At 42.6% G+C, this 16,507-nt stretch overlaps 1 protein-coding gene across 2 annotated transcripts in view; it reads right to left on the bottom strand.

The window, feature by feature from the left end:
• dbn1 (drebrin 1) overlaps positions 1-16,507 on the bottom strand; it is a 162,995-nt gene that overhangs the window by 48,612 nt on the left and 97,876 nt on the right. Inside the window, exons 2-4 of one of the 2 annotated variants that reach the window (XM_060936490.1) lie at positions 12,865-12,920; positions 5,555-5,667; positions 4,844-4,918 (exon numbers count right to left, since the gene is read on the bottom strand). In XM_060936490.1, coding sequence (XP_060792473.1) covers positions 4,844-4,918; positions 5,555-5,667; positions 12,865-12,920 — 244 coding nt within the window. Of the gene's footprint in view, positions 1-4,828; positions 4,919-5,554; positions 5,668-12,864; positions 12,921-16,507 lie in introns of both variants that reach the window. The other variant, XM_060936489.1, reaches the window with a different exon arrangement.

The raw sequence follows: 16,507 nt of genomic DNA, 5'->3' as shown, positions 1-16,507 counted from the left end.
TCATAGAACACCACATAGAGACGCCCCCGGGGGTGGTAGTGCGGAGCCGTCCTTATAGATTACCCGAACACAAAAAAAAGGTGGTTCGGGAAGAACTTCAGGCCATGCTCGAAATGGGCATCGTCGAGGAGTCCCACAGTGACTGGAGCAGCCCGGTGGTCTTGGTTCCCAAGGCCGACGGCTCGGTCCGGTTCTGTGTGGACTATAGAAAAGTCAACGCGGTGTCTAAATTTGATGCGTACCCAATGCCTCGTATTGATGAGCTGCTCGATCAACTAGGCACGGCTCGCTTTTACTCGACACTGGATTTGACGAAGGGATATTGGCAGATCCCCTTGACTCCATTATCTCGGGAAAAAACGGCCTTTTCCACACCGTTCGGCTTACACCAGTTCGTCACACTTCCTTTTGGGCTGTTTGGGGCGCCCGCTACGTTTCAGCGGCTGATGGACAGGGTCCTCCGGCCCCACGCCACCTATGCCGCCGCTTACCTAGATGATATCATCATTTATAGTAATGATTGGCAGCGGCACCTACAACACCTGAGGGCCGTCCTTAGGTCGCTGAGGCGGGCGGGACTCACTGCCAACCCGAAGTGTGCGATTGGGCGGGTGGAAGTACGGTATCTGGGCTTCCACTTGGGCAACGGGCAGGTGCGTCCCCAAATTAATAAGACGGCAGCGATTGCGGCCTGCCCGAGGCCCAAGACCAAAAAGGGGGTGAGGCAGTTCCTGGGGCTGGCTGGCTACTATCGTAGGTTTATACCTAATTATTCGGACGTCACCAGCCCGCTGACTGACCTCACTAAAAAGGGGGCGCCAGATCCGGTCCAGTGGACGGAGCAGTGCCAGCGGGCTTTCTCTGAGGTAAAGGCTGCACTGTGTGGGGGGCCACTTTTACACTCCCCTGACTTCTCTCTCCCTTTTGTGTTGCAGACCGATGCGTCGGACAGAGGGCTGGGGGCCGTTTTGTCCCAGCAGGTGGAGGGGGAGGACCGCCCGGTCCTGTATATCAGCCGGAAGCTGTCGGTGCGTGAGGGGCGCTACAGCACCATTGAAAAAGAGTGCCTGGCGATTAAGTGGGCGGTCCTCGCCCTCCATTACTACCTGCTGGGGCGCTCTTTCACTCTCTGTTCGGACCACGCGCCCCTCCAGTGGCTCCACCGCATGAAGGATGCCAACGCGCGGATCACCCGTTGGTATCTGGCACTCCAACCCTTCAACTTCAAGGTGGTCCACAGGCCGGGGGCGCAGATGGTCGTGGCGGACTTCCTCTCCCGTCAAGGGGGGGGGGGGAGTCGGCTGCGGGCCGGACGAGCGCCCGGCCTGAGTCGGGCGGTGGGGGTATGTGGCAGCGGGGGCGTGGTCAAGCGCCGGTCTGTGACAGGAGGGTGGAGCCGGGGAAGGTGAGTGGCAGAATCGCGACACCTGAGGATAATTAACCTGTGTTTGTGTGTGTGTTTTCCCAGTAACCGCTCCCTATTTAAGGAGGCAGAGAGAGAGGAGAGGGAGCGCAACCCGGGACCAGACAAGTGTGTGCGTGTGAATGAATGAACGGTATCATACTGAAAAGTTGTAAAAATAAATCGCCTGTCTGCCTCCAAACGCTGTCCTGCCGTCCTCTGTGCTCCACCCACACTCGATACGCGCTACAGTCGGATATTCTCAATTTTGTCATTAAAAAAATTCATGAAGTCGTTGCTATTACATACTGCAGGTGTGCATGTGTCGATAGTGGACTTATTCCTGGTTAATTTTGCTACAGTATTAAACAGGAATCTAGGATTATTTTTGTTATCTTCTATTAGGGAGGAGAGATATGTTGATCTTGCAGCACTAAGAGCTTTTCTGTACTTCAGGAAGCTCTCCTTCCACGCTAATTTAAACACTAACAATTTTGTTTGACGCCATTTACGTTCCAATTTTTGAGTGGTTTGTTTTAAAGTGCAAGTGTCATCATTATACCAGGGTGCTAATTTTTTGTCTCTGACCATTTTCTTTTTAAGAGGAGCTACATTATCTAAAGTATAGCGGACCGTTGACTCTAAGCACTCAGTTGCCTGATCAAGTTCTGCAGGGGCTGACAGTGACCCAATCAAAGTTGATAACTCTGGGAGATCATTTATAAAGCTCTGTGCAGTAGTTGACGTGAATGTACGTTTAATACAGTAGCGTGGTGAGGTGCATATATTATTACTCAGACATAGTTTGAATGAGATGAGATAATGATCTGAGATAACTTCAGACTGTGGAAGTGTGATTATATTTTCTATGTTTAACCCAAATGTTAGTATTAGATCGAGGGTGTGACCACCATTATGGGTCGGTCCTATGACATTCTGATTAATCCCTACTGAATCTAAAATGGACACAAACGCTGTTTTCAAAGGGTCTTCTGGGTTATTGAAGTGAATATTAAAATCTCCGACAACTAAAGCTTTGTCTAAGGAAATAACCAGATCTGAGATAAAATCTGCAAATTCAGGAAGAAACTCAGAATATGGCCCCGGGGGCCTGTAAATAATAAGCAATGGAATTAACTGGGTAGACTTATTTTTCGAGGCTACATACATTATATGAGTATGAAGAACTTCAAATGTATTAAATTTATAACCAGGTTTTTGTGTTACACCTAGATAATCATTATAAATAACCGCGACGCCTCCTCCTCTGCTAGTGAGACGAGGCTGGTGTATATAACTGTATCCAGGAGGACTCGCTTCATTTAAAGCTATATATTCATTTGGCTTAATCCATGTTTCAGTTAAACAAAGTACATTAAACTCCTGATCAGTAATGAGTTCATTAACCATTAGCGCTTTAGATGTAAGAGATCTAATATTTAATAGCTCCACCTTTAGATCAAAGGTGCTGGCAGCAGCTGTACAGTCAGTATGATCTAATTTTATATTGATTAGGTTACTGGAACAAACTCTCTGAATATTTCTACTTTTTTGTTGAGCTCGGGGAACAGACACAGTCTCGATGTAGTGGACCCTGAGTGACGACTCTGTGCAGCTAGCAGACAGTCGGTTTAGCCTGTTTGTCTGCTCCCTGGCCTTGGCTCTGGATTGTCAGAAATTAACTAGGCCTGTTCTGAGACTATGACCTATGCTGCAGGAAATGAGAGCAGCACCTTCCCGAGTGGGATGGATCCTGTCCCGCCCTAACAGGCCAGCAGTGCCCTAAAAATTAGCCCAATTATCTATAAAGCCCACACTGTTTTCAGAGCACCACCTGGACAACCAGCAGTTCAGCGACCATAACCTGCTGTAAGCTACATCGCCACGCCGCATTGGGATGGGGCCAGAGCATACTACAGCATCGGACGTCACCTTCGCCAATTTAAACACCTCTACAAAGTTACTCTTAGTAACCTCAGACAGACAAAGGCATATATCATTAGCTCCTGCATGGATAACTATCTTTGAGAACCTGTGCTTGCCTAGGACCCTAAGATTACCTGCTATGTCCGGCACCCTGGCTCCCGGTATACACCTGACTAAAGCTGCTGGTGCCCCTAAAGGCTGAGCTAATTTCACATGCCATATGATAGAGTCCTCTACAGCCAGAGCTCTTTCAGGTTTCTCAGTGGGTGCATCACTAAGGAGAGCAAACCTGTTTGACACATGACGCAGAGAGGAGTGGTGCTCCTGTGGGCGAGTCTCAGCGGTAGCTTTGGCTCTACGCTTATGCCGCCAAGCCGTCACCCATTCGCCCCGCTGTAAGGGCTCTAATGCTGGAGTTGGGGGATTACTAACTCCACCTAGGGCATCCAGACTTTCCCCAATGGAAACTACACTGTTCTCATTCCCACTGGCCTTCTCTAAAGCCTGGATACGCGCTTCTAACACTGTAATCTTCTCTGCCAGAGAGCTAACTAATCTGCACTTATCACAAATAGATCTATCGCTAGTGACGGAGGAAGAATGACTAAACATCCTGCACTCAACACACTGAACAGGCTGAAGGTGTGCCATGATGAAAGGATTCACGTACCTTAATCGAAGATTTGTTGATATTAAAGCAGATCCGATGTGGATGGCCTCCACTTGTGGTCTTTACGCAAGAGGAGAAAAAAAGAAAGCTTCGGTCTTGGCGTTCTTCCAAAAAAAGAGAGAAAAAAAACGGAAAAAGGAAAGCGAAAGTGGAAAGTACAAAAAGGAAAGTGAAAGTACAATAAAAAAAATGAAGAGGATACTGGAAAATTGTTTGTAGAAAAAAATTTAAAAAGATTAGTGATTAATGCCAACACTCACAGAAAAAAGAATCGTCGCAAAAAACTCGGGAACCAGGAAGAGCGTAGCACAGAATGTGCATGCGCAACCCAATCACCCAATAACTCTATGGCGCTTACTGGGGCATTGATCACGCTGCATTATGATCTAGAAAGCTGAACAATTCAACAGAACATCTGTGCATACCTGTATATGTCAAACAGCAACATTTTATTTGAAATTGTTAATCACTCCAAAGAGCTAATTTGTATTTTAACATTACATTATATTAATGGCATTTAGCAGATGCTGTTATCCAGAGCGACGTACAACACACCCAGAGCAGCCTGGGGAGCAGGTGGGGGCTCAGTGCTGTGCTCAAGGGCACTTCAGCCATTCCTGCTGGTCAAGGGAATCAAACCAGCGACCTTTTGGTCCCAAAGCTGCTTCTCTAACCGTTAGGCCATGGCTTTCACAGCAATTTACTTTCACACCATGAAGAGGGCTTTAAAATTTACAAACTGCTCCTTTAAGTCCTATCTAATCATGTACTTCATATAAACGTGGCATGATGTTACCTGTTTCAGAGATTAAAAAAAGGGATTACTTTACCTTTGTGAGACCCACCTGGAAAAACTCCGCGATGGTGGCTACATGGCTGGCACAGGCACATTTCCTGGCATCAGGGACGTCCTCCCCAACCTGAACATACAGCATAATTATCGTCATTAAAAACACTGGAAACCAGGCCTCAGGGATCACAATCAATCACACACTCAGGCTACTGCATAAAAGTGAGGAAAATTACTGACGAACATCACAGGCAGCAGATTGGAGCTCTCAAAGGGCCTTTTTTTTTTTTTTTACAAAACCACCCACAGCTTTTATAAAACCCTGAGAAGAATACTGTTTTCTCAATTCAGTCATTAACCAAGGCTGCTCATTTTCACAAAGCAATGTAACAATTCACACGGAGTGTACGGAGAGGGTTATATTTATATTTTTGTCTTTAACAATCTGATCAGTGCCCATTCAAGAGGAACATTACTCATACAATACAAACTGATTACAGTGGCATAGAGAGAGAGAACCGTGCGTTTATTCATGACTGTAATAAATGTGGGGGAAAATACAGCGCTCAGGATGTCAGATTCAAGGACTACGGTGGATCGTGGGACGTGTGGGATGAAATTATTCTTATTCCTTTACCGCTTGTGGTTATAAAACACACAGCCGCTTAGAATGAGCCATCAGACGACGGCAACAGAACACTAACACGTTCTCGGAAGAGCGAACCCGCTCGGTGGATACTTTGTGCTTTCCAGGGGCCTGACTCACCCAGTTGATGAGGATGTAGCGAGGCAGGGCGGCCGTCGGCTCCTTCAGGCTGCAGAAGCCATACATGATGCGGCTGTTATCAAAGGTGACCATGATTTCAGCCAGGCCGCCATCTGTGGTTCAAGGGCAGATAGAAAGACAAGACAAGATGAGACTTGACTCTTTTTTTTTTTAAATTCTAAATACAGTCATGCTCCTGGAAAATAATACGAGTCAGCTGCTACATCCAGCTGATAACAGTAATGGTGTTGTCTTTTGCAGAATGAAACTTATCAGTTCTCATTAGAGCTGCACAATTAATCAGATTTTAATTGCGATTACGATTTTGGTTTCCTCAATTAATTAAAACAGGGATGACAGCAGCAATATTGGTGCACTTAGCGAAAATCAGCTAATTGGATAAATGGTAGATGTTAATTTTTAATTGAATCACAAGTTATCCATTTATTGGAAGAGAGCAGCAGCATGGTACATTTACTCTGTTCAAAGAGGTGGTACCGATCTAATACCATCATCATCATCATCAACAACAACAAAATGGTGGATCTGTTATCTGAGAAAACATAACAGATATCAGATCCTGTAACACATAATAAAGAGACCATCAATGACGGCATAGCTCACTCCGGCCCCGTCTAGTCCAGAAGGAAGGATCTAAAGTGGGCCACCTTGCGCAATAAATGTTGCAAGCTCTATACACTATATACAAGCTATATATACAGTGGTGCTTGAAAGTTTGTGAACCCTATAGAATTTTCTATATTTCTGCATAAATATGACCTAAAACATCATCAGATTTTCACACAAGTCCTAAAAGTAGATAGATAAAGAGAACCCAGTTAAACAAATGAGACAAAAATATTATATTCAGTCATTTATTTATTGAGGAAAATGATCCAATATTACATATCTGTGAGTGGCAAAAGTATGTGAACCTCTAGGATTAGCAGTTAATTTGAAGGTGAAATTAGAGTCAGGTGTTTTCAATCAATGGGATGACAATCAGGTGTGAGTGGGCACCCTGTTTTATTTAAAGAACAGGGATCTATCAAAGTCTGATCTTCACAACACATGTTTGTGGAAGTGTATCATGGCACGAACAAAGGAGATTTCTGAGGACCTCAGAAAAAGCGTTGTTGATGCTCATCAGGCTGGAAAAGGTTACAAAACCATCTCTAAAGAGTTTGGACGCCACCAATCCACAGTCAGACAGATTGTGTACAAATGGAGGAAATTCAAGACCATCGTTACCCTCCCCAGGAGTGGACGACCAACAAAGATCACTCCAAGAGCAAGGCGTGCAATAGTCGGCGAGGTCACAAAGGACCCCAGGGTAACTTCTCAACAACTGAAGGCCTCTCTCACATTGGCTAATGTTAATGTTCATGAGTCCACCATCAGGAGAACACTGAACAACAATGGTGTGCATGGCAGGGTTGCAAGGAGAAAGCCACTGCTCTCCAAAAAGAACATTACTGCTCATCTGCAGTTTGCTAAAGATCACGTGGACAAGCCAGAAGGCTATTGGAAAAATGTTTTGTGGACGGATGAGACCAAAATAGAACTTTTTTGTTTAAATGAGAAGCATTATGTTTGGAGAAAGGAAAACACTGTATTCCAGCATAAGAATCTTATCCCATCTGTGAAACATGGTGGTGGTAGTATCATGGTTTGGGCCTGTTTTGCTGCATCTGGGCCAGGACGGCTTGTCATCATTGATGGAACAATGAATTCTGAATTATACCAGCGAATTCTAAAGGAAACTGTCAGGACATCTGTCCATGAACTGAATCTCAAGAGAAGGTGGGCCATGCAGCAAGACAACGACCCTAAGCACACAAGTTGTTCTACCAAAGAATGGTTTAAAAAGAATAAAGTGAATGTTTTGGAACGGCCAAGTCAAAGTTCTGACCTTAATCCAATCGAAATGTTGTGGAAGGACCCGAAGCGAGCGGTTTATGTGAGGAAACCCACCAACATCCCAGAGTTGAAGCTGTTCTGTACGGAGGAACGGGCTAAAATTCCTCCAAGCCGGTGTGCAGGACTGATCAACAGTTACCGCAAACGTTTACTTGCAGTTATTGCTGCACAAGGGGGTCACACCAGATACTGAAAGCAAAGGTTCACATACTTTTGCCACTCACAGATATGTAATATTGGATCATTTTCCTCAATAAATAAATGACCAAGTATAATATTTTGTCTCATTTGTTTAACTGGGTTCTCTTTATCTACTTTTAGGACTTGTGTGAAAATCTGATGATGTTTTAGGTCATATTTATGCAGAAATATAGAAAATTCTAAAGGGTTCACAAACTCAAGCACCACTGTAGAAGCGATATCCACCCTAGGAATACCGACCTATTTGCCAGAAAGAATCCAAAATGGCAAGGAATTGACCTTTTTGTTGAACTGCTCATTAAGGCTTAATTAGTCCATAACTTCATTAATAATTGTAATGAAGCAAATCTGGGTAGAAGTTATACTGTATGCACCCTAGGTACCCCTACCTTCATGCCAGAAAGAATCAAAATCGGTGAAGAATTGAGGGAAAAGAAGCGATTTGTGTGGAAACTGCTCGTTAGGGCTTGATTAATTACTCCATATCTTGATTATTAACTGCAGTTATGCAAATTTGGGTAGAAGCCATATGCACCCCAGGCAAACCTACCTTCCCGCCAAAAAGAATAAAAATCGGCGAAGAATTGAAAGAGAAGCAGTGATTTTTGTGAAATGTGGACGACGGACAACACATGATGGCGTAAACTCATCACCTGTTGGCCGGATGAGCTAATAAAGATTGTAATTGGATTTGGAAAAGAATTTGAAAGAAAAATCTGTCCTGAAAAGCTTTTGATTTAATATAAAATGCAATAAAAGCATTTTTGCTGTGATCTCAATATTAAATATTATAACCCTGGTTGTTGTTTTAACCCTGAGCCCGAGTTCTATTCAAAACATGCGAGAGCTTGTACATTATCTGCTTCCTGGAGAGGAATTAACTTTAGTCCTATCATAAAAAGACAAACATCAAAGAAGAGCCACACTATGAGTGCATTATAATCCAAGACGAGGTTAAGTGTGTGTCAGGAAGCAGTGTGTCTTAATGTGTGAGCAACCTCCGAAGCTGAAGGATCTGCCGAGTTAATTAGTGAAGCAGACAGTTGGGTTAGTGACTCACTTCCAGTCAGTTGTACTGAAAGCTTAAAAGCTAAATCAGAACCAGACAGTCAGACCCAGGCTTCTGGCAGAGGAGGTAAAGGCACACGCGTACACACACACACACACACACACACGTCTCCGGCAGCTCAGGATAAAAAGGATAATGACACGTCCCAGTCCCTTTGCTATCACTAATGAGCAAAAGTGATTATACCACAGCGTGATTGAGTTCTCGAATCTGAAGGTGTTGATTAATTTTCTGTAACAGAACACCTCTGTTCCAGCTATAACATAAAATCACCCTTTCTATTAATGCGCTTGTTCTACAATGTTATTGTTTCAATATTCTCATTCACAGAGGCTTGTATGGTGGACGTTCCATCATTATCTCCAAGTCTAATAATAATAATTATCATATTCTATCCACATTCACTGGATGTGAGCAATTGCGCACTCTAATTGGCTACTCTACTACTAGGATATCAGCTCATATACCGTGAATAGAGAAAAAATAAAATGGCGACGCATGTTGCTGAACCAACTGAGGACAAAATAAAAACTCTACTCGAACCCCCCCCCAAAAAAACCAAAACAAAAAAGAAAATGCAACAAAATATGGAATGAAAGTATTTGATGGTAAGAACAGATCTTTTAAAAATTTATTTTCAATAAAAACAATAATAATAATAATAATTATTATTATTATTATTATTGCATTTTTCACAAATTGCTCCTGTCATTTCGCCGGTTTGTTTACATTCTTCATTTTTAAGTATTAAAATTTGTTGAATTTATTTTAGACTGGTTCAAAAGCTCAAAGAAATGTGAAAATTACAGAACTAAATGTCCAAGGAAGAATTAAATAAATGTCTAAAGCTATTCTATACCTCGGAATGACAGCAAGACGGCACTTTCTACAAAAAACAACACTAAAATCAATTTGTGCAGCCATCAATAGGTTTTTAAGAAGTCTGCCTAAGTGGAAATGATTTTGTCAGACGTTTTGTATAAAGTTTTTATTTATCGAATTTCCCAAAAAAAAAATGCTCTGTTTCTCAATTAAACAGTTATTCCACTCAGTCTCGTCGTACATGGCTTATAGACAACTCGGTGCTACACGCCTCGTCGGCTCTCAGCTCGTGTACGACTCGATTTTGTGGAATTGTTAAATATAGCTATTTAACAATCTTTGTGTTCGGAGACTAATTTATTAACATTTTGGAATAAGTCCCCACTCAGCGCTGTGTATCAAGTTTCCTGACACAAACAGAGGACTTTGTGGTTTCTAACATGACAAGCTGTGATATTTTGTCTTAGTAACTTCAAGATAGAAAAAAAAGAGAGAGAGAGAGAGCCTGAAGAGAGCGCAAGTGTTTACAGCTGCTATAACGTACGTGATAAAAGGACCTAATTTGTTTTTCAGACAATCTGCGACACTAAATGTCGCTCGAAAAGGTTAAAAAGCTTGAGGTGTTGTTCATTAATAAATAAAGAATTGCAATCACTGGGAAAATGCTGATGTATAAGAGCAACAACAGTGCTCTGAGAGCACGATATCCCCTGCTGGCAACTCTGCCATAACTCTGGTAAAATGTGACTCAGTTGAACAAAATTGCAATATGCGTATTACCGACATATAACAAACAATCCTGTCAAGTTTTGTGAAATTCCTCCAAAAATTATGAGAGGAGTTGATTTCAGAACGTGAGTACCCTTCCTGGGACGGACGGACATCACAAACGACATAATCCCCCTTCGGGCCTTTCAGCCAGCGGGGGATAAAAATTGTGAGGGTAGTTGATTTCAGAAAGCAAGCACACCTTGATGAAACTGCCAAAGTACAAGTCTGTTAATAATCAAGGGCATAACTCTGGTAAAATTTGTCCAAATTAAACGAAATTTCAATATGTGTATAACTGTCATATAACAAAGCCTTTTGCCAAGTTTGATGAAATTCTTCCATAAATTGTGAGAGGAGTTGATTTCAGAAGAACGTACACCCTCAAGAAACTGTCAAAGTACAAGTTATTTAATCAAGGGTCAAAACTCTGGTAAAACTTTCACAAACAAAATTAAATCGCAATGTGCGTATTACCGTCATATAACAAGGCCTTTTGCCAAGCTTCGAGAAATTCATCCAAAAATTGTGAGAGGAGTTGATGTCAGAAGGCAAACACACCTTCATGAAATTGTGAAAGTACAAGGTTGTTAATCAAGGGCCGTAACTCTGGTAAAATGTGACCGAATTGAACAAAATTACAATCTGCATATTACCGACATATAACAAAGAATCCTGCCAAGTTTGGTGAAATTTCTCCAAAAATTGTGAGAAGAGTTGATTTCAGAAGGAAAACACACTTTCATGAGGTTGTCAAGGTATAATTTTGTTAATCAAGGGCTGTAACTCTGGTAAAATGTGACCCAATTTAATGAAATTACAATATGCGTATTACTGACATATAACAAAGAATCCTGCCAAGTTTCATGAAATTACTCCAAAAATTGTGAGAGGAGTTGATTTCAGAAAGTGAACACCCTTCCTGGGACGGACGGATGGGACGGATGGAAATCGCCAAGACATAATCCCCCTTTGGGCCTTTCAGCCAGCAGGGCATAATAACACACTTTGGCCCATGCTGTTTTGTGAAATTGATCCACTTCAAGGTGGTAACAGTATCTCCGCTTAGTATCAGGCTGCATCACTCCACCTCACTGTGGATTATTTTTCTGTAACACCATGGCCTGTTATGTGTTATTTCTTCCTTATAATATGAAGCAGGTAGAGTAATATAATATCTCCTCTCATTATCTCTAGCCGTTTTATCCTGTTCTACAGGGTCGCAGGCAAGCTGGAGCCTATCCCAGCTGACTACGGGCGAAAGGCGGGGTACACCCTGGACAAGTCGCCAGGTCATCACAGGGCTGACACATAGACACAGACAACCATTCACACTCACATTCACACCTACGCTCAATTTAGAGTCACCAGTTAACCTAACCTGCATGTCTTTGGACTGTGGGGGAAACCGGAGCACCCGGAGGAAACCCACGCGGACACGGGGAGAACATGCAAACTCCGCACAGAAAGGCCCTCGCCGGGCACGGGGCTCGAACCCGGACCTTCTTGCTGTGAGGCGACAGCGCTAACCACTACACCACCGTGCCGCCCGTAATATAATATAATATAATATAATATAATATAATATAATATAATATAATATAGGGCGGCACGGTGGTGTAGTGGTTAGCGCTGTCGCCTCACAGCAAGAAGGTCCGGGTTCGAGCCCCGTGCCCGGCGAGGGCCTTTCTGTGCGGAGTTTGCATGTTCTCCCCGTGTCCGCGTGGGTTTCCTCCGGGTGCTCCGGTTTCCCCCACAGTCCAAAGACATGCAGGTTAGGTTAACTGGTGACTCTAAATTGAGCGTAGGTGTGAATGTGAGTGTGAATGGTTGTCTGTGTGTCAGCCCTGTGATGACCTGGCGACTTGTCCAGGGTGAACCCCGCCTTTCGCCCGTAGTCAGCTGGGATAGGCTCCAGCTTGCCTGCGACCCTGTAGAACAGGATAAAGCGGCTACAGATAATAATATAATATAATATAATATAATATAATATAATATAATATAATATAATATAATATAATATAATATAAATTACCCTCCACTGGATAAAATAAGCATCTGTTCTTGGCTCCCAATCAAAATAATGAATGAACAGAGTCCTGTGCCAACAACAATACAATCTGAAAGGTGGCCTTAGATCTCGACACATCACCCTGTTCTATTGCACTGATAAAATTACAGGTTTACTGAGTGGAGAGAGAGAGAGAGAGAGAGAGAGAGAGAGAGAGACACTCCCTGTAGTTCGATCTGATAAACTATTACCCAGATAATGAGATGGCATTTGCAGTGAAAACGGCAGTCACACTGAATATGATTCAAACTCCAAACACTTTTCGGCTATTAACAATAGACAACAATCACTGAACGAAGCTCTCACACATCATTCGACTCAAACAGATATTTAACCCCAGCAATGGTTATGCTAATCGTCATGGAGACAATGAGCATCATCCATCACCATGATGGAGCTATTTCAATAGAAGATGTGTCAGATGCACATGAGGGTAAATTATGGCTGAAGATGACCTACCTCCTGATGATGCCAGGGCCAGATCGTTGCTATCATCTTCGTATGTGTACAAGGCCCTGGAGAACACAAAGAGAGATTGAAAGATAGTTAGTTAAGATTACAACATAAAGGAAAACATCGAATGCTGGTTTATTAACCGGGCAGTACTGAACGAAGAGTACAGTGCTCTCGAGAGTCATTGTAATAGGGCTTGGAATGTATTCTAAATTCACTGCTGAAGATTGTGAACAATGCTCATAACTTCCCGAATGAAGTCCTGATTAACTATGATGATGAATAGAGAGTGCTTATTAGCATGTGCAGCCTGATAAACTGCATAAATAAAGAGGGAGGAGAAAGAATATATATATATATAAAAAAAACTGTTATTCCATGAAATTGAGTCGTACATGAGCTGATAGCCGACGAGTCGCGTAGCACTGAGTTGTGTATAATCTATGTATGATGAGATTAAGTGGAATAACTGTTTTATTGAGAAACAGAGAATTTTTATTTTTAGCAAATGTGATAAATAAAACTTTATACAAAACGTCTGAGAAAATCATTTCTGCTTAGGCAGACTTCTTAAAAACCTATCGATGGCTGCACGAAGTGACTTTAGTCAATTCCCTCCCTATTTATCATATCTCCTAACTCCATATCAGTTACCTTTAAATCTTCACTCCACAGATGCCCACCTATTAGCAGTCCCTTACTCTCGGCTCTGCTCTATGGGTGACAGGGCGTTCAGTGTTAATGGCCCTAAGCTGTGGAATGCCCTGCCACTAGCGTTGCGCCAATGCTCAACACTGTCCTCTTTCAAAAAACAGCTAAAAGCACATCTCTTTAGCTTGGCTTTTTCTCTTTGATTTTTAATAACGTTGTTGTTATTATTATTGATTTCTTATTATTTTATTATTATTATTTTATTGTTCTGCTTTTATTGTTTGTTTTTTACTGTTCAGTGTTCTTGGGTACCTTGAAAGGCGCTTATAAATAAAATGTATTATTATTATTATTAGTGTTGTTTTTTTGTAGAACGTGCCGTCTTGCTGTCATTCCGAGGTACAGAACAGCTTTAGACATTTATTTAATTCTTCCTTGGACATTTCAGTTCTGTGATTTTCAAACTTCTTTGAGCTTTTGAACCAGTCTAAAATAAATTAACAAATTTTAAAGCTTAAAGATGAAGAATGTAAACAAACCGGCGAAATGACGAGCAATTTGTGAAAAATGCGATAATAATAATTCTTGAAAAAAAAAAGAAAGATCTGTTCTCACCATCAAATACTTTCATTCCACATTTTGTTGCTTTTTTTTGTATTTTTTGGGGTTTTGTTTTTGAGTAGAGTTTTTATTTTGTCCTCGGTTGGTTCAGCAACACGCTCCACCATTTTGTTTTTCTCTATTCACGGTATATGAGCTGATATCCTAGTAGTAGAGTAGCCAATCAGAGCACGCAATTGCTCACATCCAGTCAATAGTACGTCTTTTAATTGTTCTCTGGAATGTTCAGATCTCAAAGGACTCCTAAACTAGCCACATGTATGCAAATATAATATCAACTTATAAGAAGTGTGAAATTATATCGGCTGGTTAAAATGTTGTGGGTATCAGACATGTGTAAGTGTATAATATCCATCCATCCATCCATCCATCCATCCATCCATCCATAAGTGCTTATCCTGTGCAGGGTCGCGGGCGAGCTGGAGCCCATCTCAGCTGACTATGGGTGAGAGGCGGGGTACACCCTGGACAAGCCACCGGGTCATTGCAGGGTTGACACACAGAGACAAACAACCATTCACACACTTTCACACCTACAGTCAATTTAGCGCCAACAATTATCCTAACCTGCATGTCTTTGGACTTTGGTGGAAACCAGAGCACCCGGAGGAAACCCACACAGACACGGGGAGAACGTGCAAACTAAACACAGAAAGGCCCCCATCGGCTGCTGGGCTTGAACTCAGAACCTTCTTGTTGTGAGGTGACAGTGCAGTCCCACTACACCACCATGCGACCTAGTGTTTAATATCTCATCTCATCTCATCTCATTATCTCAAGCCGCTTTATCCTTCTACAGGGTCGCAGGCAAGCTGGAGCCTATCCCAGCTGACTACGGGCGAAAGGCGGGGTACACCCTGGACAAGTCGCCAGGTCATCACAGGGCTGACACATAGACACAGACAACCATTCACACTCACATTCACACCTACGCTCAATTTAGAGTCACCAGTTAACCTAACCTGCATGTCTTTGGACTGTGGGGGAAACCGGAGCACCCGGAGGAAACCCACGCGGACATGGGGAGAACATGCAAACTCTGCACAGAAAGGCCCTCGCCGGCCACGGGGCTCGAACCCAGGACCTTCTTGCTGTGAGGCGACAGCGCTAACCACTACACCACCGTGCGACCTAGTGTTTAATATTTAATCTTAAAAACAAAACCTTACCACAGTGATATTAAAGTCATAATTTCAAACAGTCTGTCTATTTTGAGAGAGTGAGAGACATAACAGCTTTGAGAATTTGAGTGTTATTTTGTCTACGAATGGCACAAACAGACTTTTACAAATTTAATACCTGCCCCTAGGTAGGATTCATTTACACCTACTTGTGTAGTGAATCTTTCAGTACACAGTAAACACTTCCATTCCAGTGCTAAAGTCATCTATTTGCATTGACATTACCCTGTAAAAACATTCCAAAATGTCCTGCGTTATTCATGTTAAAGACACAATCGTCCATCGATTCTGTGAGTTACACACGGTTTGTACTGGGCTTATGAGGTTTTCAAAGGCTTTATTGTCATGATAACAATTAACCGATGATATTATGCGCAGCTTTAATTAAATAACCACATTTATTTTAGTTAATTCCCAAGTACAAAGTGATCCAGCATTCTTACATTCTCTCTAAAGCTCAGAGGTGTCTGGCTCCAGAGAAGCAGAATGAAAAGCTCGCTCTACTGAGGGCAACAACAGTTCATTTTAGGTCAAGGATGTCGTTAACCTAGAGGAGAAAAATGGCATTACGGCCCGCCACGTGGGAGAAACAAAATAAATAATTGCTGTTTGTAGGACGACGGCTTGTCCAGACACTACAGTATACTGTATAGATCACTGTGACAGAAATATATTTGACAGAAGTATGAGAGATCCGATATAGCCCAGATACAACAAAAATGGCATTGCTTTGATGGTTTTTTTGTGGATCTCATTCTCTCATTGCTGTGAGGCGTAGGAGTGTAGTGCGATGCTACGCAGCACAACAAACGCAGGAACAGAAGGTCTAATGCACTGGTAGGAAGCATTACGGATGACGGATCAACAACTCCTCTGGGTTTACTGACTGCATCAGTTCTACACCATTCAGAGAGTACAGTGGCATCATGTTCCTGCTCACAGCAGGTTTATGATACGGACATGACCACAGCATAAATGTGCTACTGAGTGATATACACTCACCCACACATCCATCTGCTGTTTTAATCAGTTGATCCCTTCACAACATCAGCACGATGCATCAAATCACACAGATACAAATCAAGAGCTTCAGTTAATGTTCACAATGTTCAAACATCAGAATGAGAAAGATTGTGATCTCACAGTGAAGTGCGACTTTCTTTCTTTCACTGTGGTATGGGTGTTGGTACTTTGGG

Source organism: Neoarius graeffei, chromosome 12 (assembly GCF_027579695.1).
Source record: "Neoarius graeffei isolate fNeoGra1 chromosome 12, fNeoGra1.pri, whole genome shotgun sequence".
NCBI lineage: Eukaryota > Metazoa > Chordata > Actinopteri > Siluriformes > Ariidae > Neoarius > Neoarius graeffei.
This window is presented reverse-complemented; position numbering and strand designations above follow the sequence as displayed.